Here is a 17,671-nt window from a genome sequence, read left to right as displayed (position 1 = left end):
AAGATAGGCATAGGATTAATTGTGAAATTTGTAAGTATTTTAAACCTGAGACATATTTTTAGGGAAATCTCTAAATACTTTTAGATTTCTTTGTTTTATTTACAATTTTAAAAAAAAGTAGAATAACTATTAATCAAAAGCAGAAAACAGCAAAATATAGATGGTAACAAATAATAAAACAATATTAAATCACAGTTTTTGCAACAGATGTGAAATGTGCAAAAAAAGAGTGCATAAACACAAATGGACACCTGCAAAAGACATCGAAAATGATCAAAATTGCAGTATAGAAATAAATAAATAAATAAATGCTATTTTTGTTCTTACCTTTAGTGCACATTCATTTCAGTTCAGTCATAGTAACGCCTTGCATTTCTAATCTTCCTGTTTAAAAACAGGAAGAACAAGTCCTTCCAGGATGCCACACATCATGAATCCCTGCAGTTTAATAAATAATCAAGAAAAAGTTCTCACCATAGAGCATTATATTTGCGTATTGCTCCTCTTATAGCAAACACAGCAAGGCCACAGCCAAAAGACAGAGTATAGACTGCAACAGAATAGAAGACCTTCGATTATTGCATCATATACACTACAGTTCAAGTTTGGGGTCAGTACGATTTTTTAAATGTTTTTTAAAGAAGTTCAACAGACCGCTCAACAACGATGCTGAACAGTATCGTATTTACTGAATATATGAAATATATTCCAGAACATATGAGGAGCACTACCTAGAATAGCTTCAGTTTGTGCTTTAAAAAGACGTGCAACAAAGAAACCTTGTGGTGTTTCTCTTAGGAAGTTGAGGTTAACATACTGTACCATGATAAGTCCTGAGATGGAGGAGAGTCACAAAGAAAGCCATACAATAACCCCAGATAACATCTGTCGAAAAAAAGAGATCTTTAATAGCAAGCCAGTTTTCATGTTTATCAAATGGTCTGGAAGAATGGGCAACCTCAATAAAATGATATACCTTTCCAGTGGTAAGGTCGACCCTTACATCTTTTAGTATGTGCTGGCAAACCTGTGAAAAACATTAAATGCTCTACAAATCCCATTCCAATACATTTTCAACATAGTTAAATGTCATTTTTGGCCTTTGATCTCTGTTGTGCATTTATATTTAATACATTTAACATTTTATACCACAAATTTTTATCAAAAATCTTACCAAAGGATGCACCCACACATTCAAAAACTACTGTGAAGAACACGCCAAGAACTGACGGCACCACAACGGCTGGAAAACATGAAGGTTGATAACTAAATAATTCAAGGATTGATTGGTCATGTGTATAGAGGCACTTTTTTGAATTTTTGAACCCTTTTAAAAGTTTTTTTTCATGTGTAAGACTTTATGGATAGAATAAAGATATTAATATAATAGTTTCAGTAAGCCTCAGCATTCATTAAAGTCTGAAGAACCAATGCAGTCCATAGTAGGCCTATACAAACATAGTATATACTTACAGTAAAATGGCCTGTAGAGTGAAAGTCCACAGCCCAGGCCAAAGCAGATAGAGAAAAAATGGTAAAATTTATCTGTAGGCAAAGTATAGAAATAAATAAATATTGTACAACTTTCATTTTCGATTTAAAATCTGATCGGGCAAACTTACAATGATTGTAAACATCCAAAGCACCCTAAAGAAAGAATTGTACAGTAACTGAATATGCAGTATTGATATCTTTCAGTAGTATTACATCTTTGTTAGAGAGTATGTGAGAAAGCTAAATACGACTCTCACCATTGGGATGATAGTTCACCTTGGACACATTAAACGCTCAACCTGGTACTTCTTCTGTCGATTCAAGTGTGTCAGCTGTTAAGCATGTCAGGTGGTGATGAGTTGGCATAAATAAAGTATGTTTCACTTTCAGATTGATGGGCAAAACCAGTCGTGTGGTTTGAATGCCCTTTAATCAAATACTTTCTGTTCTATTTACATGCAGTTTTGGTGCCAACATGAAAGATGTAGGAAAGTCAACTGAAAACACAACGACAGAAAATAAGGTTTCAGTTGTGGCTCAGGTTGTGAGGGTGGACTATAGAAATTATTATTAATATATTATTATTATGTTATTGCAATATTACACCAATTTTTTCCTCAAAATTACACCTACTTTTTCCCCACACTTTTTCATTACTTTTTTTTCACACAAAGTATAAATAGGTCTTTATACATTGACTATATATCCACTACCTATATTTTTAAGAAAAGGAGTCCCTGATATAAAAAACTCAGAAACTGGAGAACCTTACATCTACTTCGCAGTTCGTACAATCTGAAATATTACCATCAGCAGATGGAAGCATTGAGCAACATTTTGGGTCGAAATTGACATGTGAACCATCATCCTATGCTGCATTCGTGTACAAAACACAAAGCATTATGGGTCTTGTAGGCGAGCACCAGTCATAATAAAACGCATGCATGTGTGAATGGAACTACATTACCCATAAAACAGGAGCGAGGAAATCACTTCGTATTCTTGCTGGGGGATTTCACAAAACGAGTTCCCAGTCTCAGGAATGACATCCGAACAAGAGGAAATCATGGAGTTATACGTCAAATCATGGGGAATAAGTTTATAAGATAGAATCTGAACTTTTATATTAAGAATAGTGCATCCAATAAACTACATGAACTTTAGATTGATGAGCAACTTCATGGTTGAGAATGAGGAACTAACGGGCTCGGTCCGTTATCGCCTGTATTAGACTGTGCCTGGGTATGGCAAACATGTCCGGGGATGAGGACGGGTGTCCCGAGGCGCAGCTGGTCTCTGAGGCCGGGCCCAACTGGCTCCGCGCGGAGATCGAGCGCCTGACGCGGGAGCTGAGCGAGACGAGCCGGGAGAAGATCCAGGCGGCGGAGTACGGGCTCGTAGTGCTGGAGGAGAACCAGCAGCTGAAACAACGCTTTGAAGATCTGGAGAACGAATATGAGACTGTCAGACAAGAACTGGATCAGCTCAGAGAGGTGAGACGAAAGGATACAATAATGTTACAACGTTGCTACTTTCGTTCTAAATGGAACGCTTTGATTTTACGAGCGGCGGCGCACAAGAGGGAAAGAGCACCAGTCTCCACCCATTCTCACTCTTTTTGTGTGCTTTCATTGTTCTTCAGCAAGTAGTCTAAATCACAAAAAACACAAATAATGGAAAATAGTAAAAAACATGGATAAATCTGCTATTTTGCCATTCTGACAGCCTTGTCAGTGGATGATGAAGAAAAAAAAAGGATCTAAATTAAGTGTTGTGTTAAATGATTCAAAACAAGTGTTCATTTAATAATTCATGGACAGTTTATATTATAATTAAAATTTTTGTTTGGAATTTTGTTTAACATTGAATACTATTTCGTTCACATTGACAGAATAAAATATGGTAGTTCAAAATTAAACTTTTTGAATTGATAAAGACTATATTATAGATTACACCAGCTTTCAAATTATAAAGATGAAATGCTAATCTTTAGCTCTAAAAATACAAAATAGCCATTCAGTTTAAAGTGTAGTGTGGCTGTGGATTGTGTTCTAGTTATTGTGCATGTAGGTTTTATGCTTTCAAATAAACTAGGTGGAATATTTGCACTTTTGATAGTTCATTTGTCACAATTCATTATTGTTGTTCTGGATACAATATTCATAATGCATGTTAGGTTTTTGTTTTCATCATCTACTCCCAACAGTTGAGTCGGAAAGCAAATAATATAACTTTTTCATCTTTATTGGTGATGAAAAAATATCATCACCTCATATTGTACATTCAGCATACTAATATACAGACAAGTGTAGATAGATCAATCATGTGCTGTGGATCAAAGGCTGCAAATGAAACAAGAAGTGAGATGTTGATGTGAGGAAACAAGGGTTTTTTGAGTGACTGAGATGTTTCTTCCTGATATGACATCCAAAAATAAACCTCGACCGGGATGTAAATGGATTGTTTTAGGCCTAAATGGACTTTTGAATAGAGTTTTGAATGTGTTCTCAGCACCTTTGCACAGCTTCTTTCTTTTTCCCCCTGTAGCTTCCTGTCAACACAAACATGCAGCAAAGCCCCAACATTAATCCTGATTGTTCGAATTATAGTTTATTTAGAGCTCGTCTCGGTTCTGTATACTTCCTTCCACTCTAATCTTTTTTCTACACAGCTTGAAATAGAGCATGCAGTCTTCGTCATGTAGTAAGAAGATCGGGGAAGCAATCAGACTAAAAAAAGTGGCTAGACTAGACTGATCTCACACAAGGGTTGTCAGCTGGAAGCTATAAAATGATTTCTGTTTATTACATGCTTTTGTATCAATCCAAGCCACTTGACTTCTGTAGTAGGTCAATGCATGAAATCAGATTAGCAGGGAGATTATATTGCATGAGTAAGTACTTTTTTATCAACTAAAGCTATTCAAACTCACTAACACAGAAAAGATAGACGATTTTCATTTCATAATACTGATGATTGATGATTTGATTTTCAAGATTTAGGATAACATTTACAATAATATATATTTGCACACAAAAGGTATTCTTGTAGCTTCTTTAAAGTCTTCTGCATGGAGACATTTTTGGCATATTTTTTCATGCCATCTTTATTGATGAAAAGTGAATCTTTAAAAGTGATTTTTACTGCACAAGTTGTAGTTGTATTCAAAGTGTTTTAAAAATGTGTTCATGACTATGAAGTGATTATCAAGAAAACCATTAAGATGTTGTTTACAAGATAGCATCGCTAGCTAGCTAACGTTAGCCTAAACCGTTACGATTGTGTTTAGTTGTCAGTATTTAATGTCCAAATATGTGTCTAAGTCTCTTGGGAACATGATATGTTGCTAAATAACATGAAACTGCATGTACCGCTATCATTATTTACGGTGTTGTAATTATTTTGTTTCTTAGTTTCTGACGAGAGCGAGGCAGGAGAGGTTTCTGTGAGGGTCTCAAGAGTCTCTTCTTATATATACCACAACAACACATGATGCTTCACCAGATGTTTACGAGCTGGCTTATCTTTATGCGGAAATTCTAAAGAACACTCATGTGGTCAGTTATATGGTCAGTTAGGTCTTGTTAGTCACCATTTATTTGTTTGTTTACATTCATTTTTTTATTAATTAATTAAAATAATAATAAACGTATTTGTTTAATTCATATTTATTGTTGATATGTATATTATTTTATTTGTTTATTTTAAATTTTAGGTTCATGTTTAAACAATCAGGTCCCATTGCCATTTACCATATATTTATTCCGTTAGCTCCTGTTACTAGTAGTCACCATTTATTTTATTTAGATTATTTTTTTATTTTTTTTATTATTTAGGGTAACATTTAAATGTAATTAAGTCCTGTGTTTTGTTACTATCTGTGATTATTTTTTTTATTTTATTTTTTTTTTTATTTTTTTTACCTCACTAATTTATTTTAAAAGGTCCTGCAGTGTGGCAATACATTTTTTTTTTTTTTTATGTTTAAAGGTTCCATGTATCTCAAGTAATCTAAACTCTCTTATTTTTGTTGTGGTAAAGTGTTTTGAAATGTTTTTTTGTTGCTTTTTCTATCATCTGTTAAATGCTAAGTAATGCCAGATATCAGTGGAGTGAAATATTGATGTTAAATCATGATAGAGTGCACATGATGAGTGCATTAAAGATGGAGGTAGTGATCGAGGCTCAGACACGCTGGATCAGACGGAGGGTGAGGTGAAAAGAGGAGACTAGTTAATCCCATCCAAGTACATCAGATCTGTTCTCTCACCTGTTTGAACTCCAAAACACACACACACACACACATTCTCATTGTCAAAACACTGTCTTGGCATAGTAAGAAACCGTCTCTGCAAGAGTAGCATTCCTTATGCCATATGAGAATAAGGTATGTTTCTAGCTTACGTTAATATGACCACAGACAGAGATATAAATGTGTTGGTCTATTAAAAAAAAATCAGTTTAAGAAATAGTGTTTACATCTCCAATGTAGAGTTTTATATGCTTTACGCAAATTAGAAAAGATGTGCAACCATAAAAATAAATACCCCCAAATTTTGAACAAGAATGGCAAATACTGATTACATCTCCAATATATTGTACATCCCTTTTTCTTGGAGTAGATTGTAAGTAAATAGTGTAATTCTTCTATGTCGAATGTGGAGTGTGCTGAAGGAGCTCTAAGTCCATCACAGTCATATCTCAAATGTTTCAATTTTGTGTGCTAACCTGGATGAAATGCTTTGTCAGCTGTCCAGTCCATCTGAAAGGGTTTAAAGCTTGAAAGAAGGGTGAAATGTGGTCTTCCTTAACAAGAGGGATGAGAATAGAGCCTCCAGCAGTGTGGTGGGTCCACAGCTGTGCAGGGGTGGGCCTATCTACAGACTGGGGTGGTTTATAGGGTTTGTGACTATTTAAAGAAGCAGAAGTAAATATTTGAGGTTTCTTAAGACTAGTGATGGAAAAACAGCAGTTTTGGAATTGGAATGTTCTTTTTTTTTTTTTATCAAGATTTTTTGCTTCATCTCACAGTATCACTCCTGGAGGGCCGGTGTCCTGCAGAGTTTAGCTTACTTGATGTAGAATTATACAATTTAAATGCACATTTCTAATAATCATGATAAGGTCTAGCGATGATGAATATATTTACTCTAACACATTGAGCTGTAGTGCTCATGAGGGGGACAGAGGTTTGAGTCCAGCTTGTAATACGTCCTAGTCGCTGTACTTGCCAAGTTATTACTTCTAGATGGATTGCAAATTCTACATTTCTGCTTTTTAAATCACATTGGGTAAAAATTGCAAAATTGCAAAAAAAAAAAAAAACCCAAAAAAACAAAAGCTGCATTGGTGTAAAAGTCACATGATGTTCAGAATAATTCACATGATGTTCACACAATTATGATGTTAAGAAATAATGTAAAATACCAGTAAATAAAACTAAAAGAAAACATTCTCATTCAGGACAAATCTTTGAAATATAAGCACATTTTGCACGACATAAATTCTGGAAATTATGGTATATATTTTTAATACACATCCCTAAACACATCCCTGGTTCCTTTCCTCTTCATAGAACTTCCCGTAACTTATGAGAAGTATATTTGGGAAAAAATGTGCAAACTTATAGGAAGTAGAAGATATTTTGAATCTGTCCAGTCACTAACTGCTTGCTCATTCTTAATGCATTTCCCATTTAAAAAAAAAAAAAAAAAAGATCTGTAAACTGTTATTCGATTTAAACCAAGTAGATGCTAAACTCTTTTCCTGTGCTGAGTCAGATCAAAGTCAGCTTAAATCAGTTAACATGCAAACCAAGCTTCTGTCAGACTACTCTGTGGGCAAAAGGCATCTTTGAGTCTTCTCTCACATAGAGCAATGCTTTCTGGATTCTGAATCAGCTTTTGTTGGCAAGCATTTTTGTTACTGTTGAAGATCAGTCATGACGTCAGTTTGTAGGCCGATCCAGAAGAATAATTCACCACGGATTCCCTCTGGAATTTCAAATGGGTTAGCAGAGTAGCAGGTTTCTGAGTAAAATAAGGTCTGTGTTGACATCACTTGAAGTATACTTTTTATTTTTTTATTGTACAATATAAATAGCACACATCAAATATCATGCCTTGCATTTCAAAAACAAATTACAAAGGCCTCCAACAGTCGACTGATTACTCGCATGATTAGTCTAATACATTTTTTTTTTACTTTAATCTCTTTATGTACAGATCTTATATGATTCATAAACTGAAAACTGCTCTTCTAGAACCCATTAGACCCTGAAAACAGCCCAGAAAACTAGGCTTGCAGATTTGCTCGCTGTTAAAGTCTGCACAGGTGAGAAGTCTTATTTCTAACATCACAGTTAATATTTCTCCTGAGGTCTTAAAGGCAGTCTTATACAGCAGTGGCATGGATATATTTAACAAGGCCTTTTCGCAGTAATAGTTATACAGAGTAAGCTGTGAATGCAACTCTGGTTGAGTTTAATCAGAGCAGTACTGAGAATTGTAAGTTGATTATGAGATAGAATCAGTTTATGTTACTCAGAAATTCTGTCTTTTTATTAAAGACCTGATCACAAAAATAGGTCTTTGTTTTTGGGAATAGAGAGAAACGCACAGTGTTGGAGGTAGGTGTGTTGTTGCCATGGCCTTTATCCAGGGAGTTTCTGTTTGGGAATCAGAATAAAGTTCTAAAGTAATGTCTTGGCAATCCAGATTGACAGGTGGATAGCTGCCAGTTCTTAGCAGCAGCTGCTATGGCAGGAGGACGACTTAGTGCTGACACCATTTCCATGTCTCTTTCTGTCTCACACGCGTTCTGATAGTATTATGGGCCAGGGTTGCCAATGGACATTTAATCAATTTACAAGCACTTTAATTTCCCAGGGGTTGATTTGAATGCAAACTGGTTTTAGCTTTTTTTCATTCATTTTACTTATTTATAGAACAATTTTTTTTTTTTCAAATTGTGAAAATGTGTGTATTTATGATGCATAAATTATAATGAAATTATAAAATATGACTTGAAAAAAATTAGTTAACCATTTTATTCCATGTTGAAAACCGTTTCATCATTGAATTGTAATAAACATAATACATCATTTGACACACGCTGGAAATGATACAGTGATGGTAAAGTTCATGACTTTGCAACTGACAAACCTCTTCTGAAAAGCATTGTATGCGTGTTGACCGTTTCGCATTGTTAGTGGATGAAATGAAATAAAACCTTGAGAGCATGAAGTGTGTTTAAGAGAGTTTATTTTTTGAAAGTTCCTAGGGACAAACATGCCCATATTTGAAGAAACACACTGATGTATGTGTCAGATTGTTAGGCCCTTGAATCAATGTGCTTTTTCCATCATACATCAGTGATACCTGCATGCTTTTCTGTTAGCCATTCAGTCAAGCCACCAGCACTAATGGAGCTGTTAACATTTACGGCTTGTGCTGCCATGGTTGCATGTGTGGCAACTTAGTCATGCAGTAGCATGCTAATGACATCATTCAGACTGGGACACAAATTTTGGGAGGGAAAGAAAGAGATGGAGCTTAAGAGTTAGATAAAAAGAGCATCGAATTCAGCTAGTTTTGTCTCTAGTCAGTTACATCATCAGTTTGCAGGGGATGCATCTTTGTGTCTTACAAAATGACCCACGTACCTCAAACTAAACTGTCTGTGTGAATCCTGAGATCCTGAGGCCTAGACACGATCTAAAGACTTAAGGATATTTTGTGCTAATGTTGGGGCAGATCTGAAGAAAAATGCTAAAATGTTAGATGTGTGTTAAAGAATATCAGCTGACAAAGTCCTCGGGTCTTGATTAGATTTAGCCAATTCAATTTTGCCCCAAATATCATAGCATTTCTTTAGAACAATTAAGATTAATATGCACCAACACTGTTCATTTCAAGCCTACCCTCATCCAGCCTCCACCCTACAGAACAAGTAATGTGTTTATAGCCATACCACTTCAACGTGATAGACTTCAAGCATAATTCTAACCCGGATCTCTCTCCAATCATGTTCATACAGGCATATGGTCAGGTTCACTCCACCCATAGAAAGGTGGCTGCAGATGGGGAAAGCAGGGAGGAGTCCCTCATCCTGGAGTCGGCATCTAAAGAGGCGTACTATGAGCAGAGAGTGCAAGAACTGCAGGCTGAGCTACGACAAACCAAAAATACTCTCACCAGCACCCAGGCGGAGAATGAACGTCTGGCCACTCTCGCACTCGAGCTGAGAGAGGTTTGTGCTGTAGAGGGTTTTATTAAGAGTATTGAATTTACTAAACCTATTTATAAAAGTTGTCTGCATAAAAATGAACAAACCCAATGAGTTATGCTCCATATGTGAATCTATATTCTTTATTAGTCATTTGTCAACTAAAGATTCTTGTGTCCTTAAGAATAATGAAATTGTGGAGCTGCAGCGCAGTCGTCTGCGTGACGACATTCGAGAGTACAAGATCCGAGAGTCTCGTCTGCTGCAAGACTACACTGAACTAGAGGAGGAGAACATCAGCCTTCAGAAACAAGTCTCCACCCTTAAACAGGGTCAGGTTAGTAGCACTGACCATTGATCACATCTGAAATGTGGGTGTGGAAGTGTAAGCTCATGAATGGTAATCAAAAGGTTGCTGGTTCTAGTCCCACAAGGAGCAGACCATGCACCATCACCTTGGAGGCACTTTCGATGAAAGTGTCTTCTTAATGATGGCTACTGCTTTCACATAAGTTTCATACTATTGCCATAACCATTGTCTTTGGTTTGTTTCTCCAAAAACTCTTCCAAAGGTGGAGTTCGAGGGATTTAAACATGAGAATCGACGCTTGCAAGAGGAAGTGCAGTACCTGAACAGCCAGCTAGAGGATGCTGTTCGGTTACGAGAAATAGCTGAGCGTCAGCTAACTGAGGCTCTGGAAACCGTAAAGACAGAGCGGGAGCAGAAAGCAGCTCTTCGAAAAGAATTGACACATCACATGACACTGGGAGACTCGCTTCTTGCCAGCTCATTGGATGGGCTCAAACTGAGTGCGGATGAACCAAATAACGACGATGCCATTCTTATGTTTGAGAACGGATTTGCTAAAGTCAGCGATGCTAACGATGAAGATAACAGGCTGTCTACACCCAAAAGAGATGGAAACTTCCGTCCCGCACCAAGTCTGGTGGATGACTTGTTGACAGAGCTGAACATCTCGGAAATCCAGAAACTCAAGCAACAGCTCTTACAGGTATGGCTGTCTTTATGTGTACCATTACAAACATGGTAATTTGTTCCAGACCACTTGAAATGTAGCGTTTTCCCTCTCCATTTCACCTTGCAGGTGGAGCGAGAGAAGGTAGCTCTTCTCACCACTTTACAGGACTCTCAGAAGCAGCTAGAGCATGCTCGAGGAGCATTAGCCGAAAAGCAGGAAGCTATGATGAGACTTAGCGATGATTTGGGCGTTATGAGGAGACTGCAGGCAGGCAAAGAGCGGCAGTCGGCCCTGGACAGTGAGCGAGAGAGAGACAGTCGAGAGGACAATGATGTGGACTATTATGAGCTGGATATCAATGGGCCAGAGATTCTTCGCTGCAAGTATGAGGTAGCCATAGCAGAGGCAGGTGAACTGAGAGAGGAGCTTAAGACACTAAAATCAGAGCATGATGAGGTGAGTGGGACTGAGAAAACTCGAGTTTTGTTCAGTATTGTTCATGTTTTATTAATGGGTTGATGGCACATTTCATGGCAACTTGATTATGCATGATTCTTCTAGCTGAAGGCCGAGCATGAAGAAGTACGGGCACGACTTGAGGGACAGGTGCGTGACCTCAGTGTTCAAGTGTCTCAGCTGGAGAGCAGCAGTCGCACAAACAGAGATCAAGTCACTCGGTTGGAAAAGGAGCTAAAGGAAGTGAGTGCAGTTGCAGGCGAAACAGAAGGCAGTCTCAGCGTTGCCCAGGATGAGCTTGTTGCCTTTAGTGAAGAGCTTGCAAACCTCTACCACCATGTCTGCATGTGCAACAATGAAACCCCGAACCGTGTCATGCTTGATTTTTACAAAGAGGGTAAAGGAAACAAGTCCAACGGTAAAGATCGTCAGTCTACGTTGACCCAAACCAGCGGCAGCACAGCCGAGGCACCCAGGTCAGCCTCCACCGCTGCTGACAGCTCAACTTCTGGGACACCAGTCAGAGAAGATCCACGTCCTGAACCAATGGACATCTACAACCTAGTAGCAATAATTCGGGATCAGATACGCCACTTGCAGAAGGCGGTGGATCGTACCACAGAACTATCCAGGCAAAGAGTTGCTTCTCTAGAGTTGGCCGCAGTGGCGGATAAAGACCAAGCTGCTTGCATGGAGGAGATTTTGAAGCTCAAGTCCCTGCTGAGCACTAAGCGGGAACAGATTGCCACACTCAGGACTGTGCTCAAGGCCAACAAACAGGTGAGCTTTGCATGGGTGGATATGACGCCAGAATATTGATCTTCTTGTAGACCATCCAGATGGTCTACAAGATTGTAGTATTGTAGTAGATTGTAGTATTTCAAGAGCGTTTTCTGAACTGTGGTGTGGTTCTGTGCCCTTTTAGACAGCTGAGGTTGCCCTGGCAAACTTAAAGAGCAAATATGAGAATGAAAAGGCCATGGTCACCGAAACAATGATGAAGTTGAGGAACGAGCTGAAGGCTCTCAAAGAAGATGCCGTCACTTTCTCCTCTCTCAGGGCAATGTTTGCCACCAGGTACTGCAGGAAGACAACTGAAAGTATCTTCTCTTCCAGCTTTCTTTATCTGTCAGAAAATCATGCTACTGCCCAGAGAAGAGTAGGGTGATGGTACTAAATCTCTCTTGCACTATCCCTCTTTCCTGTTTTCTTCTTTAGGTGTGATGAGTATGTAACTCAATTGGACGACATGCAGAGGCAGCTGGCTGCAGCAGAAGATGAGAAGAAGACTCTGAACTCCCTCCTGCGTATGGCCATCCAGCAGAAACTGGCCCTCACTCAGCGACTGGAGGATCTGGAGTTTGACCATGAGCAATCCCGAAGAGGATCCGGTGCTGGGCCTGGCGGCCGGGGGAAGGCTTCATCTGGCCGTGGCAGAGGACCCTTGTCGTTTTCCAGCCCCCGTGTAAGTCCTAGACTACCCTGTAAGAACCGACCACAACCACACGGCCTTATTGGAAGTCCTGCGGTTTTCTGCAGTGAGAAATATAAAATTCTGTGTGATACTGGATCCGATTAACACCTGTGTGTAATTCACTCATCTCCATCCTCATGCTAACTAACAATCCTTTTACTGTATGTGTGCTTGGGACAATGCTAGCATGTCACTGTTTGTGGCTTCACTAATACTTGTTTAAAGTTCGGGGCCTAGTTCTTATCCTGTAGATCTACCTGGAGAGATTGGATGGGATGGTAATGCTATCTACTAGGATTATCCCAATCATTATTTTTTTATTTATTTATTTATTTATTTTTTAATAGGCAGAATCCAGTATTTTGGTACGGAAGTGAATCGCTTTAGTTTCGACATTCGGCACTCTTGACATTTTTACTACCTCCTGTTTTTTAATTTTTTTTAAAGAAAGCAGTTAAGCGACCCGAGTTCGAGTCCCAGCTCGCATGCCTTTCCCGATCCCATCTCTCTCCCACTTCGCTTCCTGTCTAAATACTGTCCGGTTACGAAGGCAAACATAACAAAAAATTTAATAATAATGGAAAGAAGGCTGAAGTGCATACAGTTTTCTAGTATGCATTAATTAACTGCATGACCTACCAAGATTGTCAAAATGTACAAATGTCATGCATTGTTACCATTATAATTTTTTTTGTACAGTATTGTTCAAAATAATAGCAGTACAATGTGACTAACCAGAATAATCAAGGTTTTTAGTATATTTTTTATTGCTACGTGGCAAACAAGTTACCAGTAGGTTCAGTAGATTGTCAGAAAACAAACAAGACCCAGCATTCATGATATGCACGCTCTTAAGGCTGTGCAATTGGGCAATTAGTTGAAAGGGGTGTGTTCAAAAAAATAGCAGTGTCTACCTTTGACTGTACAAACTCAAAACTATTTTGTACAAACATTTTTTTTTTCTGGGATTTAGCAATCCTGTGAATCACTAAACTAATATTTAGTTGTATGACCACAGTTTTTTAAAACTGCTTGACATCTGTGTGGCATGGAGTCAACCAACTTGTGGCACCTCTCAGCTGTTATTCCACTCCATGATTCTTTAACAACATTCCACAATTCATTCACATTTCTTGGTTTTGCTTCAGAAACAGCATTTTTGATATCACCACACAAGTTCTCAATTGGATTAAGGTCTGGAGATTGGGCTGGCCACTCCATAACATTAATTTTGTTGGTTTGGAACCAAGACTTTGCCCGTTTACTAGTGTGTTTTGGGTCATTGTCTTGTTGAAACAACCATTTCAAGGGCATGTCCTCTTCAGCATAGGGCAACATGACCTCTTCAAGTATTTTAACATATGCAAACTGATCCATGATCCCTGGTATGCGATAAATAGGCCCAACACCATAGTAGGAGAAACATGCCCATATCATGATGCTTGCACCTCCATGCTTCACTGTCTTCACTGTGTACTGTGGCTTGAATTCAGAGTTTGGGGGTCGTCTCACAAACTGCCTGTGGCCCTTGGACCCAAAAAGAACAATTTTACTCTCATCAGTCCACAAAATGTTCCTCCATTTCTCTTTAGGCCAGTTGATGTGTTCTTTGGCAAATTGTAACCTCTTCTGCACATGCCTTTTTTTTAACAGAGGGACTTTGCGGGGGATTCTTGAAAATAGATTAGCTTCACACAGACGTCTTCTAACTGTCACAGTACTTACAGGTAACTCCAGACTGTCTTTGATCATCCTGGAGGTGATCATTGGCTGAGCCTTTGCCATTCTGGTTATTCTTCTATCCATTTTGATGGTTGTCTTCCTTTTCTTCCACGTCTCTCTGGTTTTGCTCTCCATTTTAAGGCATTGGAGATCATTTTAGCTGAACAGCCTATCATTTTTTGCACCTCTTTATAGGTTTTCCCCTCTCTAATCAACTTTTTAATCAAAGTACGCTGTTCTTCTGAACAATGTCTTGAACGACCCATTTTCCTCAGCTTTCAAATGCATGTTCAACAAGTGTTGGCTTCATCCTTAAATAGGGGCCTGATTCACACCTGTTTCTTCACAAAATTGATGACCTCAGTGATTGAATGCCACACTGCTATTTTTTTGAACACACCCCTTTCAACTAATTCAACTAATTGCCCAATTGCACAGCCTTAAGAGCGTGCATATCATGAATGCTGGGTCTCATTTGTTTTCTGAGAATCTACTGAACCTACTGGTAACTTGTTTGCCACGTAGCAATAAAAAATATACGAAAAACCTTGATTATTCTGGTTAGTCACATTGTACTGCTATTATTTTGAACAATACTGTACAAACAGATATATTAGATTTTTCTAGTGAGTTTAGTTGCAACCCATAGATATCTATAAACAAGGATTGAAGAAACAATTAAGGAAGATTACTAAACATGTTAAAATACATCTAAGTCTGTCTAAAGTTGTCTTTTCTCGCTGAACATCTGAGGCAAGTGTTTCTACTTCAACCCAACCAGCACTGAATGTCACTGAGTTAAACCCAGTCTTACAAAGCAAGTCTGTTAATCTCCGTGTCAGTGTGAATAAATCTGTGTAATCCCAACAGAGATTCACCTTTCTGAGCCTGCTGGGATCTGTGCAATCCAGGTTGAAGGACATAATTGATGATAAAGATTTTTTAGCTAAAAATGAGAGGTGTCTTTTGTAAAAGATAATGTCTTGATTTATAGTTTTCATGCACTGAAAGAATGTAAATTCAGAAATTTTAGACTAAGTTTCTTGAAGTTGCTTTGAACTTTTATCATGTCATTCCATGTCTTTGTTGATTTTGTTTGTACTCTTTCAGCCAGCATAACACATTGTCCGTGTTTTCTTTACAGTGGTGACTCTGAACCACTTTATTGTGCATGATCTGTTGCTCTCAGTTTGATTTGTTTGTATTAACTGGCATGTTGACTGTTGCATGTGAGTCTTCTGCGTCCTGCAGTCCATTGCATCTGGAAAAATGATTCTTCCATGTTCTGCTGTGTACTAATGGATCTAACCTGTCTCATTGTTGATGGTAACACTCACTTGTCTATGTCCAGTGTTATCATCTTGACTTATTACCTATATTAATTATTTACAGTACATTTGGGTCAGCTGTGATGTAATAATTCTGATGGTCATTTTCTTGCAGTAATTTTATTAGCTCTGAAGATTATCTACAAACGGTTATTTCCCTCTTCCTTCGTTCTACACCATTCGTCCAGAATACACATGCCCGGTCCAATTTCGGAAACGAGAAATTTGTCCCTGGATGTTGCTGCAAGAAAACACAGGCTCACATGTAAAGCCAAGCGATCTATGTAATCATTATTTTGAATGTTACTGTGGTATTATTTTGTAATTATTTTTGGTTTATTTTTTCTGCTTCGTTTTTGTTTAAAGTGCACTTTGGGTGCATTAGTTAATATTATGTAAGAGATGCACATTTCAGTATAATTGGCACTTTTTTTTTCTTGATAATTTTACGTATTTAACTGAAAAAAATATATAATAATATAAGAACTGTGGTTTGTTTATAGTATTTTATGCTTAACTGTCAGGTTCTAAGCATATTCCAGGGAGAACAATTATTTTAACTAGGCCTATATATGTTTCTTGTTTTGTTCAATAGTTAAACATTCTAAAATAACATTATCTTGATAGTCATGTAGTCTAACTCCACTTATGGAACAATAACTTTTGACATGCTCCTGAGAAGTTTGGATTTACAATTTTAATAGTTGGTCAAGGATATGTTAGAATTCAGACATAAAAAAAAATCAGTTCCAAGTTGGAATACTTTCTACTTTTTGCCAAATACTGCATTAAGATCAGCATTTTGTATTTTACACTGCAATACATGTTTGTTTTTAAACATTGAATATGTATTTTGTATAACCCTCTCATAAGACCTCCTGTGCCTTTTATGCAACTATTGGTTGTTTGTTTTCATGTACAATTATAAGAGCCATAATCTTCAGTAATTTTGTCTGTCACACTACAGATCTCACTCACTTGACCCAGTGTGTGTGTGTGTGTGTGTGTGTGTGTGTGTGTGTGTGTGTGTGCAACTAATTTGGACAATAATTGAACACTCGTTTAGGAGATTTTATGTGTCAGTAAGAATTAGGTGTGTTCAAATCATACATTCCTTTAAGGAAGCAATGATTTTTGATGGCGGTCTTGATGGCTGTCTGTTGATATTGTTAGTCATTATTTTCCTCTGTGTACCTTTGCTAATTATTTTATTTGTTTGTATTTCAGCAAGCAGAAAACGTTGCCTCAGAACATTAGTGCCATTTCAAATTTAAGATATTGTTAAGTTTTTAAATCACCTTTTCCATTTTTTCTTCTTTTGACTACAAATGAAGTGCAATTTTGTGCTGTTTTTGAAGTGTATGCAATAGTTTTCTATTTGCTGAAACCGCTTCATCAGCCATGTCATAGCTTTATGACATTTTGAGTTATTTTTTTACACATTTGTATGGAGTGACCTCACTTATTTGTTCATATTTATTCATATTCAGTTCAGTATTAATGACTAGGTTTGTATGCATCATTACTGGCATAATGCGTTGCCTCTTTGCATTTCTACTTGAAATCGTACAGGTACAACGTACGCTATAGTGCCTCGTCAGGTGTTTTTTTTTTTTTTTTTTTTTTTTAACCGTGCTGATGTTCAGTGTTGTGCTTCCTTGATGGTGTTGTTTTTTTTCCTTTTTTTTCCTTTGTTTCTTTGTAGTTTATCATGAGGAACACATTATAGGCCCATGTCTGTCTTAACATTTCTCAATAAACTAATATTCAATATTACATTTTGCTTCAAGTTTTATATTGACAACTCGTTCATGTCTTGTCCTTAAATTTGGTCAAACACATCTCTAAATGTGAGAAAGAGTGGGGAAAGGATTTGCCTGGACAGAGGAGCAGGTTGCGCCATTCTATATACTTAAAATGATCAATTACTGTTTTTTGAACTATTGTATAAAAGCAATATTACAAAAGTGTTCTGTAATACTAATGATAAC

At 37.5% G+C, this 17,671-nt stretch overlaps 1 protein-coding gene across 2 annotated transcripts; it reads left to right on the top strand.

Moving 5' to 3' along the window:
- Positions 1-2,508: 2,508 nt before the first annotated feature.
- LOC128022118 (protein bicaudal D homolog 2-like) lies at positions 2,509-17,456 on the top strand. 2 transcript variants are annotated; one of them, XM_052609383.1, is made up of 9 exons: positions 2,509-2,987; positions 9,532-9,744; positions 9,905-10,057; positions 10,293-10,733; positions 10,827-11,156; positions 11,262-11,936; positions 12,082-12,233; positions 12,375-12,621; positions 15,796-17,456. In XM_052609383.1, the coding sequence occupies exons 1-9, from the start codon at positions 2,739-2,741 to the stop codon at positions 15,796-15,798; spliced, it is 2,463 nt and encodes an 820-aa protein (XP_052465343.1). In that variant the 5' UTR covers positions 2,509-2,738; the 3' UTR covers positions 15,799-17,456. The 2 variants fall into 2 exon arrangements, with proteins under 2 accessions (XP_052465343.1, XP_052465342.1); XM_052609382.1 differs by having other exon boundaries at positions 12,375-12,640.
- Positions 17,457-17,671: the final 215 nt, after the last annotated feature.

Source organism: Carassius gibelio, chromosome A11 (genome assembly GCF_023724105.1).
Source record: "Carassius gibelio isolate Cgi1373 ecotype wild population from Czech Republic chromosome A11, carGib1.2-hapl.c, whole genome shotgun sequence".
NCBI classification, from domain to species: domain Eukaryota; kingdom Metazoa; phylum Chordata; class Actinopteri; order Cypriniformes; family Cyprinidae; genus Carassius; species Carassius gibelio.
Note: the sequence above shows the minus strand (reverse complement) of the source record. Positions and strands in the feature narration are given on the sequence as shown.

Excerpts from the sequence above, each read along its gene's own strand:
- LOC128022118 (XM_052609382.1), top strand. The coding sequence starts at position 2,739 with ATGGCAAACATGTCCGGGGATGAGGACGGGTGTCCCGAGGCGCAGCTG. Across the intron at positions 9,745-9,904 it reads TCGCACTCGAGCTGAGAGAG|AATAATGAAATTGTGGAGCT; the intron begins GTTTGTGCTGTA and ends TGTGTCCTTAAG. Across the intron at positions 11,157-11,261 it reads TAAAATCAGAGCATGATGAG|CTGAAGGCCGAGCATGAAGA; the intron begins GTGAGTGGGACT and ends TGATTCTTCTAG.